Raw genomic sequence first — 14,226 nt, 5'->3', positions numbered from 1 at the left:
AATGATCATTACATTTATATAGTGCTTTTCTAGACACTCAAAGCACTCAAATGGCCGTGTTCCTGCATCTATTCCTCTGCGTCCAAACCGCAGAGGGAAATCGCTGATACGTAGGGGTGTAATGATGATACGTAGGGGTGTAAACGATACGTAGGGGTGTAGCGATACGTAGGGGTGTAACGATATGTATCGTTACACAGGACAGGGGTGTAACGATACGTAGGGGTGTAACGATACATTAGGGGTGTAACGATACATACTGTAGGGGTGAAACGATTAAGTAGGGGTGTAACGATACATTAGGGGTGTAACGATTACGTAGGGGTGTAATGATACATTAGGGGTTAAACGATTACATAGGGGTGTAATGATACATTAGGGGTTAAACAATTACGTAGGGGTGTAATGATACATTAGGGGTGAAACGATATGTAGGGGTGTAACGATATGCACGCTTTCAGATTCTATATGAATTTCTGATTTTTTATTCACAATCTCGATTTTCTATTCTTTATGTGTTGAAATGTATTCGTACATCAGAGCTCTAATTATAGATTATATAAACATGCTACACCGCTTGGTTTGGCTCAGAAAGATTATTCTGTTATAAAGTCATAAACAATTGGAAATGAAAATGAAACATTATGCTAATAGCAGTAGCCATACTATGGCAGCAGTTAAACTGAGAGAAACGAGAGACCTATAGGGTAGAGAATGAGAGAGGGAGAATCGCAGACAGTGTATTGAATGTAAATATTTTTGAATTTCGATTCTGTATTGAGATTGTTACACCCTTACTGATATCTAGACAGATATTTGGTAGAGCCGTTCTACAAGGAGGCCACCAACCCACCATGTGTGCACACGGTCCATTAACTACAATGTTTCCATTAATTTACAATGCTGTAAATCTGACTGAACAGCTTCATTATTGGTGGGGGAACAGAATGCTGTGGAGACTGATCAGGATAGTGCCACTTTCACCTCTAGACACAAGGGCCAACATTGAATTTCCCTGAATGATTAAAGACATGGATCTTTTCAACAACTTTATACAACTTACTTGAATCTCTGGGACATGTTTGTTAAGTATTTTTTTTTGCAAAGAAACACATTTTAATATATTTATTTTCTCTTTCTTTCCTTGTATTACTTCCTTCTCTGCCTGGATGCCCAAGGAAATCTGTTTACAAACTGGGCAGTGCATTAGGTAAGCATGAGGTCTCCCCCTTGTGATATCACAACGAACAATACTTCTGAGCGGCTTGTTCATCTGAAGACTTAGTACATACAGTACTTTTTCAGTCCCGATATCGATACCTGGGCTTTGGGTATCGGCTAGCCCCTTTCGTGACTGTGATGCACACCAACAAGGTTTGGCCGAGTGAATCCACAGTCCCTTGCTCTTCAATAGGAAACCAACCTAGATTTACCATGAAGAACTGGTCCTACCCGAACCGTTCGTTATACAAGTATCACAGAGAAATTTCAAAGGTACTCCCTGTTGCACGAGGGTCTTGGACAGAGAAACGTAATGGTTTGAAAGCTCGGCGTTGCTAATAAACATTTAAAATATTTTTTATAAACTGGTCAACAAAGCTTTATTTCCGGCATTGGGTGCCTGATGTGGATGCGCTGTGATCACAGCGCAGGCGCATTAGGCAGCTAGAGCCGTTTTGAGCAGTGTTGACCAGTTTATAATTAAGCATTATATCACGCGATGGAGTGTGTTATACGAATTAGATCACGCCTATGGGTGGTTGTTAGCACACTCAAGCCATAGGTGTGATCTAATTTGTATAACACACAACTTCAAGTGGTGTAATACTTTTATACAATGGCTGAATTCACCCAACCGTATTGCTATAGAATAAACAGTAATTGAAGCATAATGGAGATTTATTCACAAAACCATCCGCAGAAAAAGTAGGTCCAGGGAGGTTGCTTCAAAGCATGCCATCTAACAACAAACTTCATATAAATCCCACGATGTATTAGTTTTGACAATGGGTCATGACAAACCAATTACATAATCCAACATTGTGTAAACAACTAACATATTCCAGTTGACTGTATCTTTTTTTAATTATTCGCTACGAATATATCCATACTTCCATTGTGTCCGGGACATCCAGTGAAATTGCTTCGTGCAACAGTGTCCTTTTGAAGCAGAGGGAGGTTGCTACAAAGCATGCCATCTAACAACAAACTTCATATAAAATGACTCTGCTATAGAACTACACTCCGTTATGCACAAGTTTACAGACATACATGACATACAGATACAGTACTGCTACATCTATACATTTATGACATACCAGATTTACAAATAAAGTACTGTTTTTGTAGGGTGATTATGGTTTATTTACATTGAGGTTCTGGGGTCACGTGGAGTGTGTTATACGAAATACCCCCCCCTCCACCCCACCTACCAATCTCCTACCTACCAACCTCCTCCAATGTACAGTTTCTTCGTCAAATGTATATACTCTATTGTTTAGACTATTCTTGTATCACAAACAGTACTGTATTTGTAAATCTGGTATGTCATAAATGTATAGATGTAGCAGTTAGGGCTGTCTTAAATACTTCAAAGCTTCGTTCGATGGCACAAGCTTCGAACATAAAAAAAATTATCGAAGTTAAAAAAATCTTGCGCATCCATTCCAATTAAACAAAATTAAGCGGCGCCTCGACTCCACCTCTCTACAACAAGCACGTGGAGATTATCTGTGTTGAAAACAACAAGGACATGTGCAGCAGACATGTCGACGAAGAAGTCATCAGACGTGTGGTTACACTTTAAAATATGCAAAGACAATGCCCAAAAAGCCGAATGCCAGATATGCCAGAAGAAAATGGCATATCACAACTCTACAACAACTTTGTCAAATCACCTAAAAAACTTAAGTATCGTTGTACACGATGGCGACACCACACAAAACATTAATAAGGCTATGCCTATGCTGCTATGACTAATGTGTTACCAAGTTGGCTAATTTAATTGTAATCATCTGCTTTTATAGGTGCTTGTAATTATAAATTATAAATGATAAATTAAATATAATATAATTGTTTGCTTGATAGACGAAGGTTGCAACATAATTATGTAATGTCATGTCGTTGGCAGTGAGAGCAGCCCCACTGCACCCAGGCAGCGCAGCCGAGTGAAACCTTGTTGGCTGCGTCACAGTCACGAAAGGGGCTACTTAATTAATTAATCCAATCCACTTTATTTATAGAGCACATTTAAAAACAACAAAGTTTACCAAAGTGCTGTACAAGTCCCACAACATAAGATAAAAAAAATAAATAAAAAAATTATAATAAATTGATTTGTGGCGATCGCTCAATCCAACAGCGCGAGATTTCTCCTTTTTCTCAGCAAAACACAAAACCTTTTCTAGAATAGATTATGTTTTTGCATCCCCTAGACTATTTGATAGCGTTTACATTGAATTGGGGCCCATTGCATTGTCAGACCACAAGTATTTACTTCTAAAGGGTTCGCTCAGTAGAATGACATCCCGAGCCCCAAGATGGCGCTTTAACTCGACACTGCTGAAGAACAATGAATTCAACCTGCAATTTAAAGATAAACTCATTGAATACCTGCAGTTTAATGCGGGATCGGTACAAGACCCCAGAATTTTATGGAACTCGGTTAAGGGTTTTATCAGGAGTAACACTACTATCTTTGCCTCCAATCTCCGCAAGAAACGTCTCTCCAAATTGGTAGAACTGGAAGGGCTTCACTCTTCGTTGTTCTCCTCTTTACAACGCAACTACTGGTGTCGACTGGAGTTTCAAATTAAAATGTTGATGTAGTCACCTACTAGCTATGAAGATACGGGCCAGTGAACAATTTGCGGATATCCCTGCCATCAAGGACCAACAGGGGATGGTTACCACCAACCCCAAAAAAATCAACGAGACTTTTCGTACGTTTTATTCTAACCTGTACGAGTCAGAAGTGATCTTCGATCATAATAAGCTGGAGGAATTCCTTGATCAAATTAACTTACCACAACTCTCAGAGGAAGACGCTAAACGGTTAGATTATTACTATTACACTAGAGGAACTTAGGGAGGCTATTTCTGACTTGCAAAGTGGTAAGGCCCCTGGCTGGGACGGTATTCCGCCCGAACTGTACCTCTCATGCTGGGATGTAATTGGACCCCTATTACTTGATATGATTTTACACTCAGTCAAAGAGGGAAACTTTTCCAGGGATGTCAATATGGCACTCATATCTGTCCTACTTAAGAAAGATAAGGACCCCACCAAATGTGGCAGTTATAGACCCTTAAGCCTCCTTGGAACCGATCTCAAGCTGTACGCCAAGGTACTAGCCATCCGACTTCAAAAGCATATGACATCTCTAGTTCACCCTGATCAGACAGGCTTCATAAGAGGCCGCCTGATCACGGATAATATTAGACGGTTACTGCATGTGATAGATGCCAGCAAGGATGCCGCGCCCCCTACGGCTGTCTTATCCTTAGACGCTATGAAGGCCTTTGACAGATTGGAATGGTCTTATTTATGGGCAGTACTTAGAAGGATGGGGTTAGGTGAAGGGTTCATTCATATGATAAAAGTACTATATACAGGTCCATCGGCCATGATTTTAACAGGTAAACTCTGCTCTCCACTCTTCCCTGTGTCACGCTCGTCTAGACAGGGTTGTCCTCTTAGTCCCGGGCTATTTGCTCTATCCCTTGAACATTTAGCACAGTACATAAGACGATCCCAGTCCATAGCACCGATCTCAATTAAGGGCACACAGCATCACATCAGCTTATATGCAGATGATGTAATCTTGTTCATGCAAAACCCCGCCACCTCCCTACCTCATCTTCTCAAAGTAATAGATGATTTTGGCAATCTATCAGGATTTAAGATAAACTGGCCAAAATCGGCCTTCCTTCCACTCAATGTGACTGCGAAGGCTACCATCCTCCCAGCAAATATACCCATGGTAGAACACTTTAAATGTCTTGGAATTGAAATATTCCCCACTAGACAGGATCACAGATGACTTCAGCAGGTGGTCAAAATAAAAAAAACTCATTACAGGCCCGAGCGTCAATAGTTAAGATGAATGTTTTGCCCAGAATTAACTTCATCAGCTCCATGTTGCCGTTACCCCCCCCCCCCTGCTGGTTACTGGCAAAAACTACACTCTGCTGCATATAAATTTATTTGGAACAGCAAACGCCCACGATTAAAAAGATCCACTGCACAGAGAAATAAAACCGACGGGGGTTTAGCCTTTCCAGACTTCAAATATTACTTTAAAGCGTTCTCTTTAAGACCACTGATCACCTGGTTTGATTCTCAAGCAGCGGTATCCTGGAGACCATTAGAGGAGAACATAGTGGCACCACATAGACTGCGGGATATAGTGTACACCAACATATCAATTAAGCAATGCAACTTAACATTTGGCCCTCTAATTACACATGTGATCCGGATATGGCGTGACACACAGAAAACGTGTACTAACCACCATAAATGGCACAGGCATTCCCCCCTATTTAATAACAATTTACTCCTTATTGAACAACAACCTATCAGATACCCTGATTGGGAAAAGAAAGGCATACACACATTGGGGGATATCTTCGATGACTATGGTCTCCGCAGTTTGAGATATATCCAACAAATTTGACCTCACCAGTTGCACTTTTTTCTTCTATTTACAAATAAGAGCAGCTTTGAAGGCTCACGGAGTCCCATTAGATGTTCCACTTGAGCACCACAGGTTTCACAAATTATTTTATGACAAGGAGACGTCGAGAGGCTTCGTCTCTGACTTTTCTCGCCACTTACTTATGTCCTCATATAAGGTCCTTCCCCTAGACTCGGTTTGGAGGAAGGATATCCCAAACCTGGAAGTAGATTTTGATTGGGACGCAGTCTGGGAAAATGTTCGGCTATCATCACGCAACCCAGATCACCAACAGATTCATCTTAACTTTGTTCATAGAACTTACCTGACGCCTAGACGATTGTACCTAATGGGTCTCAGACCTGACTCTCGATGCTCCTTGTGTTCAAACGATGCTATTGGTACATATATGCATATGTATTGGGAATGCCCTCCTGTTAAGACTTTCTGGGAAAATATCACCACTCAATTATCAGAATTTTTATCTCTGACCATACCAACATTGCCTTCTGTACTGTTGTTGAATGATGTTTCTCAGTTATCGACCTCTGTACATGTAAAGAGACTCATTTTGGCGGGTCTTACGGCTGCTAAAAAGTTGATAGCGTCACGCTGGATTGAACCGGATAAAATGTACCGGAAGGTATGGATTCTCACCTATCTCGATGTGATTTATCTAGAGATATCTACTGCACGAATTTTAGGTGTTAATGAAGCCAGCATAGCAGTCTAGGTAGCTGACGGTGGATAAGATAAAGGAACGCATATAAATTAGGAATTTTCCGATGTTGAATGAAGTAGCGAGCAAGAGCCCATGTATTGTATTTATTATTTTTATGTCTTTTAGTCTACTTTCATTCTGATTTAATTACTGGACTCATTATTGTTATTATTATTTCTGTTATTGTCCTGTGATTTATCGTTGATTATTACTGTTACTGTATTGTTTGTCTTGTTTCATGTAAAAAAGGGAATATAAAAAACATTTGTTAAAAAAAAAAAAAAAAAAGGGGGACCCTGATGTAAACAAGACGAAAGTCTTTCTCTGATCTGCATCACCTTAACACTTTGGCTGCCATGGGTTAAATTCATTATCAACCGTAGGTTGCCGGCTCTATTTGTCTATAGAGAAAGTCCCCTTCTTTGCAGGGCTATAACTTTTTAAATTCTATTGCTACATTGCCATTATTAGGGCCCATTCAAAGTCCTATATGTATTGTTCATTGTGTAGCAACATTAAACTTTTTCATTCACATATTCATAGTAAAGTATGGTCTAATGTATAAGTATGTTTTCATCTCTTTCTGCAGCTTTCTCCAGAACGTGATCTATAGCCCCAAATACATTATATTGATGATGCAATACAGTTTTATGGCAATCAGCGCGATATAAAAAATTCCAACTAGACGTACTTCTAGAAGTTACTACACGTCATCTGATGTTGACCGGATGGGCTAGGGGGCGTTTATAATTCCGTGGGCAGCGTTATACCAATCATCTAATGTGGGTCAAATGTTGATAATAGCAGTTAGTATCGAAGACGGTAACTTTACACGCTAAAACTCACCCCAGTCTCCGCGCGCCGTTGGGCGATCATCGTAAAGTAGACATTTTACCATTATGGGATGTCGATTTACCCGGTCCATCTCCAGCTTGTATAATGGTATATACGTCCAAATCATGTTGTTTATCGAGTTATTGGCAATCGATCGCTATGTAGTGTGTCGAGATCGAGTCCCGGAACCTATAGCTAGTGCCCGGAAGTAATACGGCCGACCAGCACAATCTCCATAGCACTTCCTGTTAAGCGATTGCGCCGATCGGCCACCAGATGGCGCTCCTGAACCGCCAGAGAGCTCAGTGGGTCCTCCTGGTGGATCTCAGGCCAGCGGAGGGGAAATATGAATCCGATCCCAGATTTTTGAAATATTGATATTAAAGACGCTGTAAAGCGTCTTCGGCAACTTGAGCATGGCCGGGAATGACGTGTTTAGGCGTTTTCCGGCAGCCAAAGTGTTAACACTTTGATTGCCTAAGGTTAAATTCATGATATACCATCCGTTGCCAGCTCTATTTAACATGGAGAAGTTCCCCTTCTTTGCAGGGCTATAACTTTTTTAATTCTATTGCTAGATTGCCATTATTAGGGCCCATTCAAGGTCCTATATGTATTGTTCATGGTGTAGCAACGTTAAACTTTTTCATTCACATATTCATACTAAAATATGATCTAAAGTATAAGTATGTTTTCATCTCTTTCTGCAGCTTTCTCCAGAACGTGATTTATAGCCCCAAATACATTATATTGATGATGAAATACAGTTTGGTAGGAATCTGTGCGAGATCAAAAATTTCAATTGGACGTACTTCTAGAAGTTTCTACGTATCATCTGATATTGACCGGATGGGCGGGGGATCGTTTATAATTCCGTGGGCAACGTTTTACCATTCATCTAATGTGGGTCAAATGTTCATCATAGCAGTTAGTGTCGAACACGGTATTATTACACGCTAAAACTCACCCCAGTCTCTGCGGGCCGTTGGGCGATCAGCGTGGGGTAGACAGTTTTCCATTATGGGATGTTGAAATACTCGGTCCATTTCCAGGTTGTATAATAATTAGAGCTGGGCATAGATTAATTTTTTTAATCTAGATTAATCTACCTGCAATCCTGGAATTAATCTAGATTAATCTAGATTAAAATGGCTAAAAAAAAAAGAAAAAAAAAGTCTGCCGAAGGTGTTCAAAATAGGTGTGTTCTACCCAAATAATGACCAGAGGAGGAGATTTATCCTCTCCTCTTCATCTGAGGAGTCACTAGCTGTTCTATCTCCTTGTTCAACAGCATGAACATGTCTCTTCTTTTTGTAATTTCCAGTGTTTCTTTTAAAACCAGATTTATCGTAATTTTCTGTGCCCTTCCTTTGATGCCATTAACATTGTTACACTGATATTGACAGCTCTCTCCAGTGTCAAATCACTCTCTGTCAGTTTCTTCTGTGAACCTTCATTTCTTAATCCACAGACAAACCTGTCTCTCAATGTGTCTTTTAGTGAATCTCTAAATTCACAATGCTGCTGACTGGTTGCTCACACACAGACTGCTGCAGAAGCAGGTTTCTCAACAAATTCAGTGCAAGCTCAGTGTAACAGTTCCATGAATGAATGAATGAATGAATGAATGAATGAAAACGTTATTTAACAGATTGCAGAATGGGTACAATACAGTACGGCTCAATACATACAATTGTTAAGGGGATGCAGACCAGAGAAAGACGTTTGTCTTGTTTACATCAGGGTCCCCCATTTTCATTTATTTGCTCCACATTGTCATTAGCCCCTTTCATGACTGTGATGCACTGAGTGAATCCACAGTCACTTGCTCCTCAATAGGAAACCAACCTAGATTTACCATGAAGGACTGGTTCTGGCCGAACCGTTCGTTATACAAGAATCACAGAGAAATTACAAAGGTACTCACAGTTGCACAAGGATTTCGGACAGAGATAAGGGATGGTGCGCATGCGCTAGCTGTGATCACCCAACGGCGGAAATAATGCCGTTTTGAGCAGTTTATAAAAATTATTAGCAACGCAGAGCATTCAAACCATTACGTTTCTCTGTCCAAGACCCTCGTGCAACTGTGAGTACCTTTGAAATGTCTCTGTGATACTTGTATAATGAACGGTTCGGGTAGGACCAGTTCTTCATGGTAAATCTAGGTTGGTTTCCTATTGAAGACTGTGGATTCACTCAGCCAAACCTTGTTGGCGTGCATCACAGTCACGAAAGGGGCTAGGTATCGGCCGATACCGAGTACCGATCCGATACCCATTGTTCAATTAATAAACTGTATGCCTCACTGTGTGGAAGAGACTGGGATCATTCTTTTGTGCAAGGCAACATCAGGCTTGACTAAAAAAACATTACTTTCCTAACTTAGTGAAACAAAATTAACACATATATGTACTGAATTGTTATTTATCATTAAAATAATGAATAATCGTGCACCAGCAACTTGAACAAAACAGGAATCAAAATTCTTTGTAAACGTTTAGTGCAAATAGGAATAAAAAAATTCCAATATTAAATAATGTAGCAGCTGAAACTGAGAAATATATAAGTTAAATCACAATTCACAAGTCAAGTAACTTGGTAAAAAAAAATTTAATCTCAGATACCCGATCTACCTATTTTAGTCATATCGGGGCCGATATCAATATCGGATCGGTGCATCCCTAGTCCATACAAAGACAAGGAAAAACTCACGTTCCATAATATTACCCCTTTGAAGTATAAAGAGAACATCGGTGAGGACCTAAGTCATTCTCTTAAGGCCATTTGAGACCTTTTCGGGCAAGACATGAATATAGACAATATAATATAATATTAATTATATATGTTTTATTGGGACGGTTGGTGAATCCCAAAATCGTCCCGAAAAGGTCTCAAATGGCCATAAGAGAAAGCCCTTTTTATCGTAAGTCCTTGGAGAATGAGACCCATTGTTATTAAGAGGTATTTGTGGCCAACGCACCTGTTCAGAGTGCAGTGGTCCAGACAAACTATGTCTTAATGAATTCCTCAGCTCTTACCAAAGTATTCCTCGGATGGGGGGTTGTCCATGTCAAACAACATCTTCTTGGTGAGACGCTCCAGCTCCTCCTCAGGACGGGCAGCGGTGCCGCTGGGAGCTGCGCCCTGGGAGGAGGAGGAAGAAGAAGAAGAAGAAGAAGAAGAAGAAGAAGAAGAAGAAGAAGAAGAAGAAGAAGAAGAAGAAGAAGAAGAAGAAGAAGAAGAAGAAGAAGAAGAAGAAGAAGAAGAAGAAGAAGAAGAAGAAGAAGAAGAAGAAGAAGAAGAAGAAGAAGAAGAAGAAGAAGAAGAAGAAGAAGAAGAAGAAGAAGAAGAAGAAGAAGAAGAAGAAGAAGAAGAAGAAGAAGAAGAAGAAGAAGAAGAAGAAGAAGAAGAAGAAGAAGAAGAAGAAGAAGAAGAAGAAGAAGAAGAAGAAGAAGAAGAAGAAGAAGAAGAAGAAGAAGAAGAAGAAGATTACTTTACTATCAATTCACACAAGCCAATTGAAATGTGCCTTTCCGCATATCCCTCCTAGATACACATAATCCCTTGTATGCATGTCTTCACAGAGGTCAAAGCACAATGCAACACCCGTGGAGCGTTTTGGGGATTCAGTGTCTCTTGCTCAAGGGCAGTTTGGCAGAGATGGTGGGTTACCAACGGCACGCCACTTGCCAGCTCAAAGCTGGAAAACACGCATTTGTCAGGGATAAAACAAGCAACCTTACCATTATTGGTCAGTGCCGAGGGATCAAACCAGAGACTTTATGGTAACAGGGATGAAACCAACGATTTTACAGTTACGTACATACTTACTTACTGCCAGGGATTAAACTGATTTATGGTTACGGTCGGCATCTCAACCACCAGGCCATCCTGCCATTCAGAAAGCATGCCATGGTCTAAAAAAGCAGTTCACCGTTCAGAAAGAATACCATGGTCTAAAAGAGCAGTTTCACCATTCAGAAAGCATGCCATGGTCTAAGAGCAGTTCACCATTCAGAAAGCATGCCATGGTCTGAGAGAGCAGTTCACTGTTCAGAAAGCATGCCATGGTCTGAGAGAGCAGCTCTTTTCACAATGTCTTTTAACTTGAGCAGATACATAGCTGTGGGTACCACTTCTATATTAAATAAATACTAAAAGCTGCTTAGACCCTCCAGAGCTTACTGTTAAACTAAAGCATCAACATTCAAAGTACAAATCCATAAAAACTGACCTCAGTAGACGAGGACGCCCCCTCAAGGCTAACCAAACTGCTGTGTCTTTAATTAACATGCGATTGGTAGCCTTCAGTCTGAGGAATCTGACCCTGGCTCTGGCCCCAGTGGTCTGTAACCCATAAGGCCATGGAGCACGTCCCTGTGCATGGAGGGAGCATTATGACCCTGACAAATCCTTGCATTAATAACGATAAGAGTCAGGAGAGAGGGAGGTGGGGGGTTAGATGAAAGGGTTCCAGGCTAAAACTGAAGACGTGTTTTATATCAAGGCAATAGAACAGAAGGGAGATAGATGGGCCTGCTAGTCAGTGAGTTGTGCTACAGTGCATTGCTGTAACTACCATACTACACATGAAGTACAAGTGAACTGTGTTGGGGCCTGATGTTAGAGTTGTTAGTAGGACCACGTGCCTTCCTTCCTGCGAGTGTGAGCCTGCGCCCCGTCTCTCTCTCTATCTCTCTCCCTCTCTCTCTCCCTCTCTTATCACACGGCCTCTTGTCATCCTGCCTGATATGTGCCTATCTGGGCCTGACATGTCCCGTCTGACATTTTTCTGCCAGTCATGGAGAGAAAGAGCCGAGTAAGACCCCCCCTCCTCCATCTCCTCCCCATCCCCGGCACAATCCTCTGCCCCCCCCCCCCCCCCCCCCCCTCCCTCCGCCGCGCCAGGCTTTCCGGGGCTTTTCGGAAGCGGCGACACTCGGCTGACCTTCAGCTACCTTGATCACTCGGCTGGCTGAACGGGCTAAGATACTACGATTAGATTTTTCTATATTATAAACACCTGAGCCAGATCGGTGCTGACCTTTGACAAGGGTACCTAATTGTGACATTGGGGAAATGGGTTTGGAACGTTAGTGACCAGTCTGGGTATCGTGTTAATTAATTCTCGGCTCTCTGTGTCTCACTGAGGAATCAGCGTTTTGTCAATACGGCAGATTAGACTGAACCGCTGTGTAGCAAAAATGAGTTATTTATTTTTCTTATTCTTAAAGCTTAGCATTGTATTGTATTCTTATTACTTTTAGCATGTCTATTTTATTATCTATTCTATTTTAATATTGTATTTTTGCACAATCAAGGCGGGCATGGCCACCTTCATTTCACTACACTACATCTTTCATGTGACAAAATGGCATCCAATGTAATAAAAAAAGTCAACCAACGAACTCGATTCTTGTACCGGATCTCCTCTCTGGTAAACAAGAATACCCTGAAGACTCTGGCAGGAGCACTCATTCAAGGGTACTACGACTATGCTTGCACCTCATGGTACCAAAGCACCTCAAAGGCACTAAAAAACAAATTACAAACATCTCAAAACAAGCTAGTCAGACTACTGCTTGACCCGACTCCTAGAACCCACCTCACCCCTGCCCACTTTTACAACCTAGGATGGCTTAGAGTAGACGACAGAGTACAGCAACTTGCAATGGGCCTGGTCTACAAGATACACTACGCGACCAAGGTACCCATGTACATGTCAAAATACTTCCCAAAGGTCAGTGAATACCACGATCACAACACCAGAGGGAGCTCCACAAATCATGTTAAACCCAGATTCGGCTCAAACAAGGGACTAAACACGTTTCGCAATTATGCCACATCAATGTGGACGCCCTACCCAAAGCTGTAAAGGAATGTGAATCACTACCCACTTTCAAAAACACTCTCAAAGAACACCTACGGGAGACTGCAATTCGAAACTGGCCCCTACAAATGTCCTAACCCAGTTGTACAGTAAATTACCAAGTATGGCTTTGTCAGTATTCCAATGTACAGTGGGGGACCCTGATGGAAACAGGGGGACCCTGATGGAAACAAGACAAACGTCTTTCTCAGGTCTGCATCCCCTTAACAATTGTATGTATTGAGCCGTACTGTATTGTACCCATTCTGCAATCTGTTAAATAAAGTTTTCATTCATTCATTCATTCAGTGTGTGTCCCCCCTACCCACCCCCCCCCCCCCCCCCCCCACCTCCAATGTACAGCCCCCACCCACCCAACCCCACCCCACCCACCCAACCTCCTCCAATGTACAGTTTCTATGTCAAATGTATATACACTCTTTTTCTGGACACTTTTTGTATCACAAACAGTACTGTATTTGCAAATCTGATATGTCATAAATGTATAGATGTAGCAGTACTGTCTATCTGTATGTCATGTATGTCATATATGTTATGATGAATTGAAAATGGGGGACCCTGATGTAAACAAGACGAAAGTCTTTCTCTGGTCTGCATCCCCTTAACAATTGTATGTATTGAGCTGTACTGTACTGTACCCATTCTGCAATCTGTTAATAAACGTTTCAATCAATCAATCAATCTCGTGTATGTATGTGACGAATAAATCTCTTGAATCTTGAGGGAAACACGCTAATTAGATTTAATTTTAATTAGAGCAAATTTTTGATATATCACTCATCCAGATTTTTTGAACATTTTATACAAAAAATTTATGAAAAAATTATTTTTAACACTATGATCGCCGTGAACGAGTTTACACGTCATTCCTAGCCATGCTCATTCTGCCGAAGACGCCGTAACTCGTCTTTGATGTCAATATTTCAAAAATCTGTCATCGAAATCATATTTCCTTTCCGGAGCCCTGAGACACAGTGCAAAGCTCCACTCAACTCTCTAGCGGTTCAAGAGCGCCATCTGGTGGCAGATCGGCAGATCGCCAGCCGGAAATTAACCTTTGAACCGGTAGTGCTCATCCATATGTGGTCCGGGCACTCGCTATC

At 41.3% G+C, this 14,226-nt stretch overlaps 1 protein-coding gene across 3 annotated transcripts in view; it reads right to left on the bottom strand.

The window, feature by feature from the left end:
• Positions 1-14,226, bottom strand: part of lpp (LIM domain containing preferred translocation partner in lipoma) — a 411,859-nt gene that overhangs the window by 89,574 nt on the left and 308,059 nt on the right. For all 3 annotated transcript variants that reach the window (XM_084307814.1, XM_084307813.1, XM_084307815.1), the window contains one exon: positions 10,272-10,377. In XM_084307814.1, the coding sequence (XP_084163940.1) occupies positions 10,272-10,377 (106 nt within the window). The remainder of the gene's footprint in view (positions 1-10,271; positions 10,378-14,226) is intronic.

This window comes from Notolepis coatsorum, assembly GCF_963971535.1.
Source record: "Notolepis coatsorum genome assembly, chromosome: 2".
NCBI classification, from domain to species: Eukaryota; Metazoa; Chordata; class Actinopteri; order Aulopiformes; family Paralepididae; genus Notolepis; species Notolepis coatsorum.
This window is presented reverse-complemented; position numbering and strand designations above follow the sequence as displayed.